Source organism: Harpia harpyja, chromosome 19 (assembly GCF_026419915.1).
Source record: "Harpia harpyja isolate bHarHar1 chromosome 19, bHarHar1 primary haplotype, whole genome shotgun sequence".
NCBI lineage: Eukaryota > Metazoa > Chordata > Aves > Accipitriformes > Accipitridae > Harpia > Harpia harpyja.
In genome coordinates this window covers 16,236,262-16,255,712 of record NC_068958.1, presented here as the reverse complement: position 1 = coordinate 16,255,712, position 19,451 = coordinate 16,236,262, and the positions used below count along the sequence as shown (strand labels likewise).

At 58.1% G+C, this 19,451-nt stretch overlaps 1 protein-coding gene across 4 annotated transcripts in view; it reads right to left on the bottom strand.

Moving 5' to 3' along the window:
* Positions 1 to 4,064: 4,064 nt before the first annotated feature.
* KIF21B (kinesin family member 21B) overlaps positions 4,065 to 19,451 on the bottom strand; it is a 43,836-nt gene continuing 28,449 nt past the window's right edge. The window contains exons 22-36 of one of the 4 annotated variants that reach the window (XR_008239363.1): positions 19,248 to 19,413; positions 18,888 to 18,948; positions 18,499 to 18,556; positions 17,778 to 17,983; positions 17,237 to 17,311; positions 16,953 to 17,066; positions 16,232 to 16,270; positions 14,264 to 14,400; positions 13,779 to 13,959; positions 12,736 to 12,900; positions 12,070 to 12,187; positions 11,158 to 11,328; positions 10,463 to 10,662; positions 9,762 to 10,017; positions 4,065 to 9,179 (exon numbers count right to left, since the gene is read on the bottom strand). Coding sequence is in view for 2 of the 4 variants with exons in the window: in XM_052815285.1 (XP_052671245.1) it covers positions 9,125 to 9,179; positions 10,463 to 10,662; positions 11,158 to 11,328; positions 12,070 to 12,187; positions 12,736 to 12,900; positions 13,779 to 13,959; positions 14,264 to 14,400; positions 16,232 to 16,270; positions 16,953 to 17,066; positions 17,237 to 17,311; positions 17,778 to 17,983; positions 18,499 to 18,556; positions 18,888 to 18,948; positions 19,248 to 19,413 (1,746 nt within the window). In the remaining 2 variants the exon portion in view is untranslated. The remainder of the gene's footprint in view (positions 9,180 to 9,761; positions 10,018 to 10,462; positions 10,663 to 11,157; positions 11,329 to 12,069; positions 12,188 to 12,735; positions 12,901 to 13,778; positions 13,960 to 14,263; positions 14,401 to 16,231; positions 16,271 to 16,952; positions 17,067 to 17,236; positions 17,312 to 17,777; positions 17,984 to 18,498; positions 18,557 to 18,887; positions 18,949 to 19,247; positions 19,414 to 19,451) is intronic. The other 3 variants (XR_008239364.1, XM_052815285.1, XM_052815286.1) reach the window with 3 other exon arrangements.

Sequence of the window (19,451 nt, the reverse complement as noted above, 5' to 3'; positions counted from 1 at the left end):
CTCCTCTTTTATAGCACGGGCAGCGTAACGCGATCTGGCGGCCCGAGGGGAATTCCAGCCCGAAACGTTCATGCTCCCAGATCCAGGTGATTTGCATAATATGAACCACCGGGTCCCAGCCCAGCGCTGCCTTGCCGGGAAATCTGGGTTGGCCAGTTTAATCATTGTCAGAGCCCTTGCCCTGCCGGTGCCCAGAGTTTCACCCACACCGGCTTCGCGGGGTGTTTTCTTCGTTGCTGTTTGCCTGGCTTGTGTTTGTTTGCTCGCAGCAGCAGGTTCACTCAGCTCCCGCTGGCAAGCAAACACACCCAGCAGGGCTGGAGCGGGCCCTGAGGGCTGTGCATCTCTCCCTGGTGCTCTCCCTGCGGCAAAGGGGCTGGGAATGCTGCCCTGGGCACCCACCCAGCCTTATGACATCCCCCTGCTCAGGAGGGCAGCCCAGCCCTCGTATCGAGCGGGTGCTTGCATGGGTGCCTTGGCCATGTTTGGAGCATAGGCTTGGTCACTTCACAGTCTGGCACAGGCACAGCTTCTCCCAAAGCGGGAGGAAGGACCCAGTGACCAAGCTGGGCAGATGCTGGAAGTGGGACTCAGGTGGGGATGGGTGGTCTGTGTGGGAATGGAGCAGAGACGAGGCAGGTGCCAAGTATTGCTGCTCTCTCTGTTAGGATGGGTTGATTCTTGCCTGGGGGAGGTCTGGGATAGGCTGAAGAGCTGTGATGGCCCATTCCCTGCCATTTCACAAGTGCCTGGCACAGGCACACACGTACACTCACCAGGGACAGGTGCCAAGGGGCAAGGCGGGGTTGTGGGATGCATTTGGGGAACTACCTTCTGGTGGCTCTTGCCCCTCTGGCTCTTGGGCAGGGGTACTTGGGATCCTGTCTGGGTGTGTTCATCCTGGATTTAGCCCTGTGCTGGCAGAGGAGCCCCAGGCCAGTCCAAGCCAACAACTTGGCACCCATTTGCTTGGTGCTGGTACTTTGCTGAGCCAGCCTCATCCATGCCTGGCACAAACCCAGGGCCCTGTGTGAGGATGGCAGACCCTGGCATCACACAGCCACCTCTAGGTCCTTGTGTCTTCAAACTGGTGCCTGGGAGCAAACCATCTCATGTGACAAGGTGGTGACAAACTGTCGCAAATGTGGATGCCCTACCTTGGCCTGTGGGCCAGCAAGGGCAGGGTGGCTGTGTGCCCCATCCCCCTTGTCACGTCACCATGGCCTGCCATGCCATACTGTAGCCCTGGGGCAGGCAGGGCCAGCACGCCAGCCAGGAGGCACCGGGTCACGCTAGCTGATCACCTGCCCCAGCTTCATTCCTCCACAGCAGAGTCACGAGTGCTGGGTGCTGCTGGGCCCTTTTGTTTCCTGGGCACAGCATCCCATAGCACACAGGGATGTCCCCATGCACAGGAGCAGCCCCTGCCATTGCTGCCATGGGGCAAGCCAAGCCCACCAGGGAAAACACCAGTGCTGGACAGACACAGAGCCTTAAGCCTGTGTTCAGCTGGGATCTGAGCCCAGGGCTCCACTGTGCCCAGCTGGGCTTCCAGTGCTCGTGGTTAGAAACCTGCCCCTGGGGAAGCTTTTTCCACCCACTGCTGAAATGCAGGTGTCTCTGGAGCAGAGTGGGACATGACAGCTCTGAGCTGTGCCCTGGGCCACAGGCCAAGGGATGATGGGAAGGGCATGTAGCATTTAGGAGTCTCCTGCCCAAGCCCTGTCCAGACCACCCATGGCTCTCCTACCCCAGGGGATTTCATCAGATGCCTGATGGGGCTCTCTGGCATAGACCACATTGAGCATCCCCTTTCCCATGTCTCCCTTCTCTGCAGACCCACGGCAGACCCTGAGGAAGTGCCACGGTCAGTCCGTGCACCCAGCCTACGCCACCGATGGGAGAGGTGCCCTCAGTGGGTGACACCCCCCCAGCACCTTAGGTGCGCCTGACATGCTGGGAGCCCTCTGGGTCCTCCTGGGGCTCAGTCTGCCCCCTTCCTTCCCCTTGTGTTTGGGAGCCAGGAGGCCAGCGGACCTGAGCAATCCTCTCCAACACCCTGCAGTCACCTTCTGGCTTTACTGACCTGGAGAAATAGCCTTCCTGCCCATCTGCCCAACAAATGTGCCACAACCCAGGCCCTGTAATGGGCCATGGGGAGAAGATCACAGTGGGGACACTCCCTGAAGATGCTGAGACACTGTGCCGGGAGCATGGGAGAGCATAAGCCTCTCCTGGGGTGTCCTCATGCCCTCCCCAGAGCCACAGGGCAGCAGCAAGCTGCTGGATGGTGCCCATGGGATCCTCCACTGCCAAGGAGCAGCCGCAGCACTGATGGGCTCAGAGCAACTCCTCCTTGAGCCTGAGGATGGGTGGCAGAGGGCTGCCACAATCTCACCGCCAGAAGTGGCTCCCAGGGATGTGTCCCTGCTGTCCCCTTGCTGCTGGCCCAAGCTCCCAGGGCACCTTCTCAGGCACGTGGGGAGCATGGCACAGGGTGCTGCCAGCCACAGGCATGTGTTTTGCTGGAGCAAGGAAGGGGTGATCATGAGTTTGGAGTGAGTTGGTGACACAAGGGCCAGCAAGAAAAGGTGTTTGTGGTGCAGTGAGTGGCTGGGACACCAGGTGGGAGGGGGATGCTACTAATGTCACTTGCCCTGCCAGGAGTAATTTGGCCCATGATACCCCCACGTTTGTTGCCCCACAGATCCTGTTTGCCCTGGCAGCACTGTGGTGTGGCTGTGGGTACGGAGGCTCACACTGAGATAAGCCATGACACAGGCTGAGGGTGACGCAGGACACAGTGCTGGAGACTGATACGGCTCTGGGCGCTGCCAGCTCTCCAGAGACACTGTTAGGGCCAGACTGGCACCGGTCTCAGGACGAGCGCTGCAAGGCGTGTTTTGAGCCCAGGGCCGGGGGGCCCCAGCGCTCACCCCGCGGCGGCAGCAGGGTGTGGGGTGCCCCACGCGGGGAGCGGGCTGTGTGCCAGGAGGAACCGCATCCGGGGTGGTCGGTGCGGGCACAGCCCATGGCTGGCGGCTCTCCGCTCAGCTGCTCCGTCCAACCAGTTTAACCAGTGCTGGCTGGCTGGGAAAGAGAAAGTGGAGGTTGCTGAGGCTGAGGCACAGCCCCGCGGAGTTGGGGGTACAGCTCGCTGCCCGCCCTCCCCGCCCCACGGCACCTGGGGCTGGGGCAGGTTGGCTGCCCAACGTCTTGGGGGGCACAGGCTGGTACCAGCATCGGCCACCTCTGGGCGCTCAGCGGGCACCACACGCTGGCACCGGGGTCACCTCCGCCCCACCTGCATCCCCCACCCCAGCATCCCCACCTGGGCAGCCCGGGAGGGGACCCTGCTGCCCCCCAGCTCCAGCCGCTCTGCCGAGCCCCGGGCACGGCGGTCCCGCAGCCGGGGCTGCCACCTGCCGGCTGTCCCCACGGCCACCGCTCCCCTCGGCCAGCCGGGCCGCTCCCCAGCATGGGATGGGCGGGCGCCCGGTGTCCCCAGAAAGCCCGTGTCCCCCCAGGACCCCGGCCCCAGGAGAGCCCGCCTGCCCCGAGGGGCGGGCGACCGGGCAGGGGTGTGGGCAACCACCGCGGGCAGGAGGCACCCAGCCCCTGCCCCACAGCACCTTCCGCAGTCCCTGGGCCCCGCCAGCTGGGGGACCCTCGGGGGGTGATGCCATGCTGCAGGGTTGGGGATGCTCTGACTTCTGCGGGGGGTGGCTGCCACTCTGGCTTAGGACTGCCCGCGTGGGCCCCTTCCTCCCCTGCTCCTCCTCCTTGCCGGGAGAGGGGCAGAGCCAGCCCGGCCGGGTCTGTGCTTCCTCCACCTCAGCCCCTTAAGTCTCCCCCAGCGCAAAACATCCGCCCTGTCTGCTGGAGGACTCAGTGCCTGTAAGGCTGCAGGTCACCTTCTCACAACACACGGTAGGGCCAGAAGGGCTGTAGGAGCGTCAGGTCACCCAGCCTTTCCGCCAGCCCCTGTGCCAGGTGCTTCAGGATGGGATGGGTAGTTCCTGGCTGTGCTCTTCCCCTCTTCAAAGCCATCTCTGCTCCCTCACTTCATCTCAGTATATTTTATTTGTGAAGACAAAGAGGCAAGGAACAAACACAGCCATTGAAAAAACATGTACATCATGAGACCAAAATAACTTACACTATTTACAGGAACACATCAAGGTATAAAATATATGTACACACCTTGTCCTTTGACAAACCCAGACTGCTGGGCTGGGCTGCACGACCCAGCAGAGAAAAAAAGCCTTCACAAGAGTTGGCCTCTAGAAAACAGCTCAAAGCAAGAAAAGGCACCTGCTATTTGCCATACTTGTGCAGCGGGAAGGGGTGACAGAGCAGGCGCCACAACGCTGCAGCTGCCGAAGCCCTGTCGCAGGGCTGGACCGGAGGGTAGTGGGTGGTCCCAGGACATGGGGGTGCAGAACAGCTGGCAGGTACCAGGGGCAGAGCTGTTATGGATGAGGGGACAAGCCCCTGGGGGCAGGAGAAAGGTGCAGGGCTGTGCTTTTCTGGGGGTGAGGCCCAGGAGGCCAGGCCAGGGCCTGGGGAGTCAGGGCTGTGCTGGGCTCCCTCCCACTTACAGCTGGAGCACTGTGCAGCACATGGAGGGACCAGGGGTCCCCTTCCCTCCCCAGGAGGGTGAAGGGGGCTCAGAAAGGGCATGCAGCCTGCAGCACAGAGCAAAGCCCCAGTGAGCTTGCTGAAAAGCAAGTGGGAGCCCTGTGCTGTCCAGGGATTGTACCTGGACCCCATCCAGCATGGGACTGGGGAACAACTGGGATAGGGACACTAGGAGAGCATCCTGGGGAGCAGGCACTGGTTCTGCAGCACCAAGGCAGGAGGCAGTATCTGTGACCCCAAAGTAGCTGTGCTCAGAGGTGCTGGGGAGGACCAATGTACCTGAGGGGACAGGACCCTGGTGCTCCAGCTCCTCACAGCTGGCCAGACTGAGAGATGAACCACCAGCCTGGCATTTTGTGCCATAAAAGCATAGGTGCCAGGGAAGGGGCAGTGCCCAGGCTCCCTGGGTGGGCTCACAGTGCTTTTGGGCTCCTGAGTCATCTCCACCCCTTGTGTGCAAAGCTCAGCTCTGGGCCAGCACTACGCCCTCAGCAGAGGCTGGAGCTGGCTCCTGTGTGCTGGAGGGAGGAGACCCACAGAGCAAGAGTCAGGGCCTGGGACAAAAGCATCACCCAGAGATTTGAGGAAGGGAAGGACTTCCCTGGACTGCAGGTATCATCACACCCTTGGTGCAAACCAAGGCACCCAAGGGTGAAGCAAAACGAGGTGCATGGTGTGAAGGCAGCTCCAAAATGTCCCTGCAATAGAGGGGCTATTAGAGGGGCTCAGACACCACTAGAAGGGACTTAAGCTATGCAGCAGTGCAAGTCCTGAGCCCCAGGGGAGCACCCCAGCACAGTGCAAAAGGATTAAACACCTCACCTGCTTCCTCCGGCAGGCAAACAGCCCTCACCGTCATCCCTCGACCCACCTCCACCTTGGCTGTCCAAGCCCATGGCCCCAGTCTGAGCTCTGAAGGACCAGAATCCAAGGGGCCACCCTTGCTAGACCACCTGCATGTTAGGACCTTGTGCTTTAGTGTTTGGGGGAACCTGCCCCCCCCCCCAACCCAACAGTGTGGCTCAGAGCTGCGAGCCCCTTCCCAAACCCCATTGTGCCAGGGGAGTGGAGTACGACCCTGTGTTGGCTCCCCAGCCCCAAGTAGGGGGTAATCTGGGGGCTCCAGGGCTACCCTGGTTTATGTTCAGTGCCTGGGACAGGATCTAGATTCAACTATATTTTGGGGATGAAAAAAATCAAACATCACACACAAGAATCAGCTTCTCTCACACACCGCCTCCACCCCAGACAAAGGCTTTTACAGCACTAGTTCCCACTGCTCGAGGCTGCCACCAGATTACAGCAGGCTCTGGAAAAATTGGGACTAGGACCAGCCCATTCCAGCAGTGTGCTTTGCATGGACATTTCCCAGACAATAAGGGCTTCATTGCATCCACAGAGAGTATCTGTGAGACCAGAGGCAGGAATACAGGCTGAGCTGAGCCTCTCAGAGGTCCCTTTCCATCCTTCAAAGGGACAAGAGGGACCACTTCCAGACTGCAAATCAACCCAATAACTGACAGCAACAACACCAAGCCTCAGTCCAAGCACCCCACCAGCAACAGGAGCAAAATCTCAGTGTTGTGACTCGGGGGATCCCACTGCAAAGGTGGGAGCTGGGAACACAGGGGAGAGCAGGATGCTGGTCCTGCTGTGCTGCGCAGGAGAAGGCAGGAAGGGGAACACAAGGGGCGGCTCAGACATGCAGCGAGGTGGGGGTGAGGCCACGTGTCCCCAGGACGAATTCAAGTGTCAAAACCATAACAATAATTAAGAGAAGAAAAGACTAAAAACACAAACTCCCCACCCTATCCCCAAAATGAAACCCAATGACGACAGCACCCAGCTTGCACCATGAGGTAGCTAAACCAGATCAACACCCAAGAAACTCTTTCCTGCATGGGAAATACCAACCCACACAGATACTAAGACGTACACACAATGCTATGGGATCACAGTCACCGCTCACGTCAAAGACCCCCCCCTTTCCGGACGCTTGCTGCTGTGCTGCAGTACCCAGCTCACTCCACCTGCAGGCTGCAAAAACCTTGAAGCCCCCTCAAGATGCTGCTGGATGTAGCAGTGAGGTGGATGCTCAGCATCATCCAGGATTGGCCACTCAGCCCTGGGAAATGAAGCAGGCACTTGCAGCCTACACACAGGAAGAAACTGGTGGTGAAAGGCAAGGTAGTCTGACCCCAAGCCCCACAGGAGCAGGTCCCTTCACTGACTTCAGGAGGGAGCAGCGAGAGGTTTCATGTTGGGCACTGGCAGATCTTGTGCAGACACCGATGCACGTGGTGCATCTGGCTACAGACAAACACACCCCCACACCCACCCAGCCAAGCAAAGGCTAAACTGGCTGAGGAATGAGCAGGGAAACCCTCTCCAAGACAGGCTTGGAGGGCAACACCTCCTCCAGCCCCCCACATCTGTGCATCAGGGTGCCCCCATGCTTTCTTTTTTTGCCCCCTCCAGTCCCGCAGGGTGCAGAGCCCAGAGCTGCCAGCACTGGCACCGCTTCTCCACCAGCCGTAGCAGGAGGGCTCCTTGCCTCGATGCAGCCACCAGTCCAGGCCTGTGCAGGGCTCGGCCACAATTACAAGGGACTGGTCACAGTCCTGGGCAGGGTCACACCCACGCACGCCATCACGCCCTCCGCCAAGGCAAGGCAGTAGAATGGGTTCCCCCCCCCCCCAAAAGGCAAACCCCTCCATCAAATCAATAGAGATGCTCCTGTCTTTCAGGATGTGGAGGAATTACCATGCTCCACCCAGAATGGTTTTAACAAGGGCTGGTGGCAAATGATCTGGGGCTGGTCCATGAGTCACCATGATTGGAGAAAGCAGAGGGAAAACAGTCTGTGCTTTATGGGGCAGGTCCTGGAGCCCCTGACCTCTGAGATCCCAGTTCAGTGCTGGTAGGATCATGTGGAGAAATCCTTAAATTTGAGTTCAAACGCTGCTGCTTCTGTGACAGAGGGGAACTAAGAGCATGTGAGGCAAGAGCACCAATCCCAGGGTCTCCTTGGCCATCCTGCGAGAAGCCCTGCCTGGCCCAGGGCAGGATGGAGCAGGGGATGGTCCAGCAGGCCACAGGAGAGGTGGAGAAAAGCTCCAGTGTGAGACCAGGGCCTTGCCAGCCCCTTGAACAGGAAAGAGGGAGGAGGGAGCCTGGAGAAGCTGAGTGCCTGGGGAAACACTCCTGGATAGAGCTCCCAGCCTTTCATGGAGATTGGACTGTGCAAGATCATCCACTGCAGGATTGTCCTCCAAGCATTGGGTGAATCAGGGGACTTGTGCAAGACCAGTGTGTGCAACCCCTTCCTCACCCTGCTCCCGGCACAGCTGACTCCAACCTGGCCTGTCCTCCAGCTGCTCCATGCCTTGCTGGGCCCTCTCTGGCTCCCGGATCCACGGGGGCCGACAGGCCAAACCTGAGCTAGCCCCCCTCCCAGGTAGAGGGCTGAGAGCAGAGCCTGGGGGAAGGATTTACAGCCTCCAGCTCCCAGTGATGGCAGAACAAGACAGGCCCACAGGGGTGGGGGTGACAAATCCAGCCTTGGCTTCTTTGCCCTGTAACCTCCATTCTTGCTTCGTTTCTCCATCTCAAGGGGGTTAATGTGCTGCAGGAACCCACCACAAAACCCCTGCTGAGGGCCAAGGTGTCAAGAGCAGGGCTAACCAGCCCTTCCCTTCCCCACTGCAGAGCAGGGTGGGCACATGGGGAAGAGCCCGAGAGCCATGGGTCAGTTGAGTTTATGACTGGGGTTTGGAGAACATCGAAGGGAACTGCAGCGGGTTTGTCTGGAAGTTGTCTGATGAAGATCTTCCCAGGCTTGCCATGTCTCCAGATCTGGGACAGGGCAAAGGAGCTCAGAGGTGCACAGCTCCAGCCGCTGGGGACAGGTAGATGGAGGATGGGAAACGATGGGACTACCTGGAAATCCTTCTGCAGACCCCCAACAGCAGAGAGGCTGTCCCACGAGTAACATCTTCAAAGAAACAGCCCCTCTATGCTGTGGTCCTGGCCAGCAGACACCAAATGTCCTCGTGGCCATGGAGTGGAGAAAGGCTCCTACAGGAACCAGCCCCGGAGCCAACAGGGACAGAAGCAGCAGATCATGGTGGCAGGAGGGAATTGGGTGTCTTTGAGAAGGAGTCAAGAAGCTCTGACCCCTGGAAGTCCCAGCAGGCATTACAGCAGGGTGAGTGAGAAGACAGACGAAACATTTCCTGGTCACTGGAAAACCATCAAGAAACCTCAGTAGGAGGGAAGGTGGAGCTGACACTGACCCACAGAGCTGCCTCCTCACAGGGGCTGGCAGTGCTCAAAGTACCATATGGGACATCATCCACTCCGTTGGGTCAGGCACAAAGAAATCCCTATCCATGGGCTCCAGTAGGTGACCGGGTCTTGATAGCGAGGGAGAGGTACCCTGACCTTCACCCTCCTGTCACATCTTCCAGTCTTTTTGCAGTTCTTAGTTTGACCCCGCGGGTAACCTCCTCCCGCTCCACAGCTTCACTGTCAAGTCGCTGAGAAACAAAGTTGAGAGGGATGGTGTGACCCAGGGGTTCCCACAGGAGCCCTGCAGACATGCTGCAGAGAGGCACTGCGAGCAGAAATGCTCCCCACCCCCAGCCCATGGCAGCATGCAGCCCACAAGACTTCCAGGCCCTTTTCTCTTGGCAGGAGGTTGCCCGATCCGTTTTGGGGAGCAGGCAGGCCCAATGGGGCTCAGCCTCCAGCTCACTCCACTGGCAGCAGTTGGGGACAAAGGGAAATGGTGAACTCCAGGGCTGACCCCGACATCAGGACTCCTGAACCCCTTGAATGAGCTCTAACTAGGTCAAAGCAGTGACACCACGGGGAGCTGCTGTGCTTGTTCTCCCCAGGGCATGGGCTGCTTCGGGGGTGGCTGCTGGCTCCCACCCCACCATCCATGCAAGGGTGTGGGCAGGCCACGGCTTCCACAGAGCTGCCATAGTAGATGTGGGCACTTGGCAAGGAAAAAAAAAAGCAAACCAAAACAATGCAGGGGTATGGCTGGGACAAAGGGGCAAGTCACTTCTAGCAAAGATTTATCAAGTGGGGAAAAACGCAAAATAGTTTCATACCGTGAAGAAGCAGCTCAGACCAGAGAGAAAGAAAAAGAGAGGAGCAAAAGCAAGCAACAGAGAGAAAGACAGACGGAGAAAGAGATGGAGAGAAAGAGAAAAGGAAAGGAAAGACAGAAGAGTGCATGAGCGAGAGAGTCGGAAAGAGCAGGAGGGTCAAGGCAGACTAGTAGCACGGCCCTTTATGGCAAGGACGCGTCGTGGAAGGCAAGGGGTGAGCCCAGGCACGTAATTCCATAACTTTACCCGGCAGTCACTGTGGCACAGATGGGAGGTAGGGAGGAGGAGAGACAGAGAGAGACAGAGAAAAAGGAAGGGAGAAAAGGGACATGGTCGAAAAGAGGATATCAGAGTCTTGCTGCCAAAGAGCTCCCCGAGAGCAGCAGAGGATGCCCAGCCCCGGGAGAGAGGGGTCCCTGCGTGGGGGATAACCCAGGATGTCACCGGAGCGCGGGCAGGGGACGGCCGGGGGAATAGCTCTTGGCACTGCAGTGGGCAGGCCATGTCATGGGGCAGGCTAAGGTGGGCAAGATGAGATGAAGGAGTGGAAGGACTAGAAAGCTGCCAGACTCCCCCCTTCCTTCCCTCCCTCCCTGCTCCCTGTCCACTCTGCGCAAACCCACCCAGGCCTGGGGATGACAGTTCAACCCATGGATGTCCCACCTCCCAGGGGCTCTGGGGAGCAGAAGCCTGGGGCTCACCTGGAGGCAGTGAAGATGTGCTTTGAGTTGGTGCAGATGGCATTGATGGGGCTGTCGTGCCCTTTGATCTCCCCAACCGGGGTGAAGGTGTCCACATTCCAGACTTTGATCATGCCTCCTCGGCAAGCACTCAGCACCATGGGGCGGCCAGGGATGAAGGCGAGGGCACAGACCCAGTCTTTGTGGGCATTGGGGATTTGCTGTAGGTATGGGCACAGAGCAGAGATCGTGACCAACCTCATCTGCAGCACCACCAGCAGCCTCATGCACCCAACCTGGGAGGCTCAGATCCTCACTGTCACCCCTGGCCTGATCTGGATTGTGGGGCTAGTGATGCAAAGTTAGGAGGCCAAGGGGATGGATTCAGAAGTCAGGGTTTGGTTTGTCCCCTGGGCAGGAGACAACAATCCTGTCTTCAGAGACTAACACGACACCCAGCACTGCAATTGATGCTGCGGCCTGTGTGCCAGGGAGAGCTGGCAATCATGAGTGCCGTACACCACAAACTTATGGGGGTACAGAGCCACCTCACACAGGCACTGCCAGATTCTCAGGAATGGGATTGCCCTCCCTGGTTAGCTCAGTGCAGGACACTGGCACCAGGTCCCTGAACAAAGGTCCCCCCAGATCCCCAGCAGCAACACTCCTCTGCCCCATGTTACCCGAGGACCTGTGCTGTATGCTCCCCTCCAGACCTGGATAAGTTCCTGCTGCTCCAGATCCCACTTCTTTATGCCGTTGTCCCTGGAGCCGCTGAAAAGGACGTCTCCCTGGATGGCCAGGCACTCGATGCCATCGTAGTGAGGGGGCTCAAAGTTGTGAGTGGGGCCAATATTGCCCACCATGCCCTCAGCAATCTCAAACACCTGGGGAAAAACAGTGGATGAGAGACCCCAGATTACACTGGAAACAGAGTTGATCCTCTCTTAGAAAGCTTGGCCATCACCCTCTGTTTTCTAGGCTCAGGGCACCCAGAGTGATGCTGGAAAGGGGAGTGGGCATTGGCCAGTGGAGGTTTTTAGGGGCTGAGGTCTCTCCAGGGGGCCTGCCACCATCAGGGGAGGTTTGCCACCAGAGAGAGCCCCCATTCTGCTGCATTTTACTCATGGTGAACTTTCACACACCTCCACAAGCCAAGCTAACAGCTTGCAGCTGTCAGAAGAGTGGGATCCTGACTCCCTCATCATCTCACCATCCCTCTTCATTCCCCTGGTGCCAGCTCCAATTCAGCCTGCTAAAACCTAAAAGGAAGAGGCAAACTCTTGCTGTGTTGGAACTGTGAATGAGCAGACGCAAAACATCTGCATTGGGGAGGAGAATCAAGCAGAACAGGGTGAGCTGCTAATCTGGGTCAGCCGTAACATGCAAGTACCAGCCACAGAACCCAAGGGATGAGAAAAATGCAAATCCCTCTCCAAAGGTGCATTTGTATTGTGGACCAAGGAAAAGGCAAGCTTTGGGGTAAGGAGATATGCAAAAACCTCACATGCAGAGGTGAAACCAGAATCTGGGCTCAGATTTCAGGAGGAGAGAAGAGACCTTAGGGGTTGCCAACAACTGGGCTTCCCTATGGGACGCAGGGCTCTGCTCTCCAAGGCAGACAGTACCTTGACGTAGTGATCTTTGGAGCCCGTGACAACCAGGTCGTGGTTGCTCGCTGTCTGGTTTACCGTGAGACACATCACAGGCCCGATGTGGCCACTCAGCTTCCCGATGGGCTGCAACCTGAGTTCAATAACATGGGTCAGCCAGCTCCTTCCTGGATGCTGGAGCTCCTTCAAGGGGCTCTCCCAGGCAGAGACCCCCACAGCCCTGGTGCCCCCCAGTGGGGGTTGTTCTCTTTGGGGGATTGTGAACAGGGACACCCCCCCCTTCCTAGTTATCCCGGGGGAGGAAGGCAGCCTTAGGGCATGCCAACATCTGGCTACAGAGCCTAGGCTGCAGCAAGGGGTCACCAGCCCAGTGCCCACCTGGCAGGGAGGGGGGCAAGGGCAAAACCAGGGGAGTACTGCTGCTCATCCCACCTGTCTTTCTCCTTCTCCTAAGCTCTGCCCAGCTCACGGACAAACCTCCCACCCCAAGTAGCTTCATTGCTGCTTATCACCCCTTGGGTCCCATAGGAAAGGGGCCTGAAAGTCCTTATTCCAGGCAACTTCCATTGCTAAAAAGGCTTTCACTTTCCCTGGGGGGGAGTCATCTCAGGGGGCTTTGAGCAGATAGCATCCACTCGGCATCCATAAGCTGTCCTGCCCACTCCAGCACTACCCGCTCACCTGCTCAGCTCCCAGATGCGGACAGAGTTACCAGTGGCAGCATAGAGCATAGTGCCAGTGGGGTTGAGAGCAATCTGGTTGATCTGGTGCTCCCCCTGCACACTGGTGACAGTGCGGGTGGTGGTCCCAGCACACGCGTCCCCAGAGATCACCTGTCCAGAAGATCTAAGGGAGAGAGATGTCAACGGGGAAGGATCAGCAGAGATCAGAGCCACCGAGGCCCCACTGAGGAACCACATGGGGCTGTGGTCCAGGCTGGCACAGGTGGGTGCCACACTGGGGAAAGGCTGTAGAGGTATCACTACCTCTCTGGCCACAATGGGATCAACAAGATCTCTGTCCCCTATGCCAGTGCCCTGTTTGCAGAAGGAGCTAAGGATGTCAGGTGTGTGCATGACACGGAGCATCCTGCCCCAGTTTCCATTTTGGGGGCTGCTCTTCTCCCATTCCTCTTTGCTTCCTGCAGGAAGAGCTGGCTAGCGCTGGCAGTCAGCACAGGGAGGCACAGGTATTTGGCCTCTGCACCAAGGGAGAAACACCTTCAGGCCAAGGTAGATGAGCTGAGGCTGGATGCAGAAAGGAGGTCTATGCTGGAGAGACCTGGTAACCCTGGCCTGCCATACTCTCCTAACATTTGAGCCCTGCTCCAGACCAGCAGACCACAGCTACAAACTGTCCCATGCTCCCTCAGGTCCTCAAACTCCTCATAAAGATCCAAGGCACTGGAGGGCCTGTGATTTACTCAGCCACGATGCTGTTAGGGGCCATGCCTCCGCTACGGAGCTGCTGGCTCTCTTGGCCACCCCCAGAAGTAGCTGCAAATGTCTTCAAAGTTCTTTACCCTGAGCTTTCGCTGCAGGAGGTCCCCACTGGTCCCCTCACCCCAAGCTCTCTCCCAACCTCCCTGTTCCCTAAGGACGCAGCACTGCAAACTGGTACTAGAGCAGCTAGTACTTGGCCCTGTCCCCAGCCCCAGTAGGTCCAGGACTGGCTTCTGCAAAGCCAGAGATGCCCAGAGTCCCCCACAGCTGCCTGCCACGTACGTGAGGGTGCGGATGCACCGGGCCGAGTCCCGGATGTCCCACACTTTGATGTACGATGTGGACACAGTGAACACCAGCCCCGTGTGGCTGCAGTACTTGATGGAGACCACATTGTTTGGGTGACCCTTGAGGGAAGCAATTTCTTGGCCTGTCACCAGGTTCCACATTTTGCAGCTCCGGTCTGTGGAAAGAAAAACGTGCCCAAGAGTGTCAGGCTGGGGGGGCTCTCCCTCCAAGGGCATGGTGGCTTGGGGGCAATACCCCTTCTGAGCATTGCCTTCCCCCACCCACAGGGCCAGAGGAAAGGAGCCAGCCAGCCCCAGCACCGAGGCAGTGCAGGGCAAGGCTCAATGCTGAGAACAGGAAAGAGGCCCAAGGGGAACCATCCCCATGGTGTCCAGCACTTCATGTATTCCCCCATGCCAACCTGCTCCCATAGCATCTGCAGGCCAGCAACCCCCACGTCCTCTCTGTCCATCACGCACCTTTGGACCCAGTGAAAAGCAGCTCATCGGTGGCATCCAGGCAGAGCACAGGCTTGGTATGTCCTTCTGCCATGGAGACGCACTGCAGTGGGGCTGTCCGGGCATTCTTGGTGCCACCCACCGGGTTAATGATGCCCCTTGCATGGGAAAGAAAGAACAAGCATGGTGGGGTGTGTGTGGAAAGGCACCATGCTACACAGTCCCAAGGGCATGGAAAAGCAAGAGCTGCCTTCACCCCAAGCATCTTCCACCACCTGGCAGCGCGATGGGCCCCTCCATCTGAGCCCAGCATGTCTGAGCAAAGGTCTTTGTGGAAACCCCAGGAATCTCCCCAGGAGCAGCCCCTGCCTACTGCCTCTGCCCCAGCAATGCAGACCGGGAAACGGGGGCTGCCCAGTGGCCTCTGCTTTCCCTCTGAAACTCTCATGCCTGGCCAGCACAGACCCAAGGAGCCAGGAGACCCAGCTCATTGGTCCTCAGGTCACTTTGGGACAAACTGCACCTTCTCCAGCCTAAAGCTCTGCTGGGATAAATGTTTCAGGGTACCAATACCCAGCACCCTGTTTTTTTGGAGGCTGTCAGCCTGTGGCTGGTGATATTTGGAGACAGGGCCCCGCTCCTTTACATAAGACCACAAGGGTGACAAAGGACAGCACTGGCATTTGCACCCAGTGTCCCTGTCGCAATTGCTATGGAAGCCCTGCACCCACCGCTGGCTCTGGGCAGGAGATGACCTATCCCTGCCAAACCTTCCTCCAAGGGACACTTGCTGCCTGCCCCTCTGGACACAGCATCTGCCAATCCCCTCCACTTTAGCAGTGCTCGGGGTGCTGAGAAACAGCACCCCAGTGTGCATGGCCACCAATGGCTCTTCCCAGCTGGTGTCCCAAAGCACGGCCTCCCTGCAGCCATGGGGCCCTGGGTTGTGCTAGTCTTTTCTTATAAGTAGGGAAACTGAGGCACAGGGCTGGAGAAGGGCAGGCCTGAGGTCACGTAAGGTTTTCATTAGTCATGAGGACAAACACAAGCTCATTAATCTGGGTTTGGAAATCACATGCATGTGATCTTTCTCAGTGAGCAGCTGCACTTACAACCTCAAATGAAACAGCCCTCCTCTGACCCCTAGTGTTTCTACCAGTCTCAAGGTGACACTGAATCTAAATGGCAATCCTTGCTCCCCAGGGCGAGATGTTATCGATGGACTTTGTTGCTGCCTGACTGCCAACTGCCCAAGGTGACGCAGCGCAGACTCATCTGGTGCTACCTCCCCAGTGACTGGGTGCCTGTGGGAACTCAAGGCATGGGCAATGTGAGGGACACCCAGGTGCTGGAGGGCTGGTGTTCCTAAAGGATGGGGGAAAGGTGGCCCTCGTGTTGGGAAACCTCCGTAGGCAGGAAGGTGCAGTGGGACAAGCCCAGGAGCACCTTAGCCCCAAGACTGAACTCTGCACCACAATCTGACTTGGTTTCTTTGGGAAAGAGATCTATCTACCCACAACCCAGCACCAGGGAAGCACAACCAGGTGTGGGGAGCACCTGAAGATATTTGCCTAGAAGATGCTTGCAAGGACACACTGGGAGCACCCAGTGTTGCTTGCCCCCTTCCCCAGCATCACACCATCCTGCTGGAGAGCTTGGGAATGGGATGGGACATGGTGGTGTCATGCTGATAAGAACTCATCAGAGGTGGAGGAGAACATGCTGCCACCCCAAACCAGCCAGTGCCCGTAGATGAGCCCAGCACCACATTTCCAAGGGCTGATCAGAGCAGGAACAGTTTGAACTCGCAACCAAGGGGACAGCATCAGACACTAGAGGTGGCATGCCAAGAGGGGACAGCACACGTGAGCTGGGAGGTGGGGGACAGCAGCAAGGTACAGGTGGAGCATGCAGGGACAAGGGAGAGCAGACTCGTGAGACAGAGAGGAGGAGAGAAGGAAGGGATAATAAATAGAAAGTTGTCTATACCTCAGCACCTCCGAGACAGAGGAATCGCTGTCATCAGACCTAGGGGCAGAAAATTAGCAGGATTATGGGAGAGAAAACCCAGACTAGAAGAGGCAGCAGAGGAGTCAGAGATGGAGGATTGTTATTGCATCCAAGCCAGTGTAGGACAGAGAAGGAGGAGGGGAGAGAGGGAGAAAGAGAAGCACACATGGAAAACCAGGGGAGAGAGCAGAGGAGCAGGAGGGCATGTGAGGATCAGACAGCAGGTCTCCATCAGGGAACGTCAGCGCTGCTAGCAATGCTCCAAGTCAAGGGCAGCTACCTGACCTGCTGCAGGGGGAGGCTGGGAGGCTACAGCAGCATTTGTAGGCTGGTGCCAGTCCATCAGCTTCCTGCAAGCTGCCATCCCACCTCACCCCATCCTGCTCCATAGCCTTTTCCAGTGGTCCAATTTTGGCACCACCCTGTCTCCAAGTAGGGCTTAGCCAGAGGCCAGGACTGCAAGCTCCTGCAAAAAGCCAGCTCAGAGGGGACACACGGCAGGCAGGACAGGTCAAGGGTCCAGCATGGCCCTTGCAGAGCATCTGCTCCCTCACGGAGAGGAGCAGGGAGTGAAAATGGTGGCAGGAGGCTGGCTAGAGCCAACCCAGGTCCTGTGCTCCTACACCCCACCGCAGGACCCCGTATGTTGTCATGGTATGGGTCCCTCTCACTCAGACCCTCCCGCCCCACCAGGACTTACTTATCCAAGGCAGACCCCTGGCTCTGGTTGCTCGTGAGACGAGAGAAGACATTGCGGTCGTTGCGTGGACGGGTGGGTGGGGATGAGGGAGGCGTGAAGCCAACATCTGGAGGCCTGAGCCAGGAAGGATTAGAGGGACACATGACTTGGGAACTGCTCACCTGGCAGCTGCCTGGCACACTAGGGTCCAGCAAGAGCTGGTCCAGCCAGCATCTCTCCCCACTCGTCTGGGCCACCCAGCCTCTCCCTGCCCATGTCGCCATTTCTCCAGCTCCCAAGCTCACCTGGCAGGTTGGCCACGGTCATAGGATTTCCTTCTTGTCAGAGGTGAAGTGTCCGAGCCACGAGATTGCCTGGGACTAAAGCAAGTGAAAGAGAGCACAGTGGGTGCCTGTCCCCCTTCTGGGATCCCTCCATGCTGAACACCCATGTCTTGTCCTTCCCCAGCAGAGCAAATGGAGAAGTTGGGCTGCCCTGGAGTCAGTCACAAGATCAGAGGATGCCTCAAGTCATCCCACGAGTGCGGAGGCTTTTGGCAACACAAGAAGCCTTCAAGAAGGCTGATAACCCAGGGCAGTGAGCATGCCCCCCTTCTTTCCTTCCTCCTGGAGTACCCTTCTCTCCATCTGCAAAGGATACCAACATACTCTCCAAGTCCCGCTGGAGAAAGCCACCACTGCTTGCTGCAGACAAGCCTGGATAGATGCAGGACTGGGCTCACCCTCACCACTCTGCAACTCCACAGCCAGGGCACAGTTTCCCCATCTGCTGGCCCATGCCTCCATGAGCCTCCCAATGCCCAAAGACCCATCACCCCATGCTCACAAGGTGCTTCCTCGCGTGGGCAGGCTGATGGTGCGTGACACCTTCTCCTTGTAATAGGGGTCTCGGATGGAGAAGCTGATCCCATCCTCTTTGATCTCCATGAGGGATGCCAAGGACTTGGTGATGTTCTTGGTGGAGACGTCCAGTGTGGGTCCTAGACACTCAGCTGACACTGCCTTCATCTGCCCTGAGAGCTTGGGCTCTCCCTAGAGCAGGACAGAGGGCTCAGGCACAGGCAGCACAAGGGGAGGACAGTGGAAGCAGCCAGAGAGCTGTGGGGTGGAAGACCTTGTGCTCTCTGGCCACAGAGGTTGAGTTCCCCCTGTGTCGTGCTGGGATGCTCATCACAGTGCCGGGTCTCCATACTCTAAGCAAATGTGACAGCCTGTGCAGAACAATGGGAGCTTTCTTCCACCTTTGCCCACAATGGATGCAGCACTGCACAGGGACCTCCTTGGTGCCCACTCAGATCTGGAGGGTATTGGCTGATGTGGTGGATGTTTCCCAAACCTCTGGTGCTTCAGAGGACCACAGTACCAGAAGGTCTTGGTTCCCCCTTGCCTAGAGCTGACCCCACCCAGAGACCAGCCATACTGCCTTATGCCAAGCCTGGCTCTCCAAGGGTCAGACTACAGAGCAGAGGCCTGAAGCATTGCTGAACATGTCCCTCCATCCCTCCTCCCATTCCCTGTGATGGGGCCAGACAGAAAGGCCAACTAACCTTGAACTTGAAATCATCCTGGCTTGCTGAGCCCTTCATGGTGAAAGACTGGGAGATGCTGCAAGGAGAAGGAAGCAAAGACAGATCTTCAGTGCCAAACTCCTTTCAGAAAGCCAGTTGCCACCGGCCCACTAGACCTCTTGGCTCACCCCCCGCTCCCCAGCACCCCTTCTCCAAGGGATGACCTAGTCTTCACTCCCTGCTGATGTGTAAGAGACATCTCTGCTCCCGTCCCCAAGGGCTGGGCACCACAGGAAAGCTTAAGTGGAGCTTTATTCATACATGTCCATCTGCAAGGTCCCATGGGTGGCACCAGACATCCTATCCCACCCCACCCCTGGCCTCCCCAGCTACCTCCAGCTCAGGCAGGGCCAGGGCTGGGTGCTCACCTCCCATCTGAAGCCAGGCTGAACTCTGAGACCTCCTCATCTGTGCTGGTATAGCCGTTCTCTGTGCAGGAGGGAGACAGCACATCAGCAGTGCAGAGGGGACTCCATTGTGCCGAGCCCCATCTGAACTGTGCAGCTGATGGGGCAGCCGAGGCAGTTGACGGGGGGGACCCAGTCCTTGTCCCTGTTGTGTGGTGAACAGAGCACACATCCCCACCCAGCATCGCCCTCAGGGCAGCCCTGGGCACGCTGGTCCCAGCCATGACACATCGAGGTGCTTCTTGGGGGGCTAGCACCGGTGGGCACCTCAACCCACAAGCAGCGTGCCTGGCCTGAGGATGCACCAGCCCTGTGTCCCACCTTGCTGGACGTTGTGGATCAGGGCCTGCAGCTCAGGGTGCGACTCAGCCTTCTCTCGCAGGGCATCCAGGATGGCATGGTTCTGCGAGGAGTTGGTCATGTCCGTCTGCCGCAGGCGCCCCTCCAGCAGGCGGATCTGGGCCTCCTTCTGAGCCACCTGCAGCCCCTGGGGAAGGACAGCCATGCCGGACCTCAGGTGGGTGC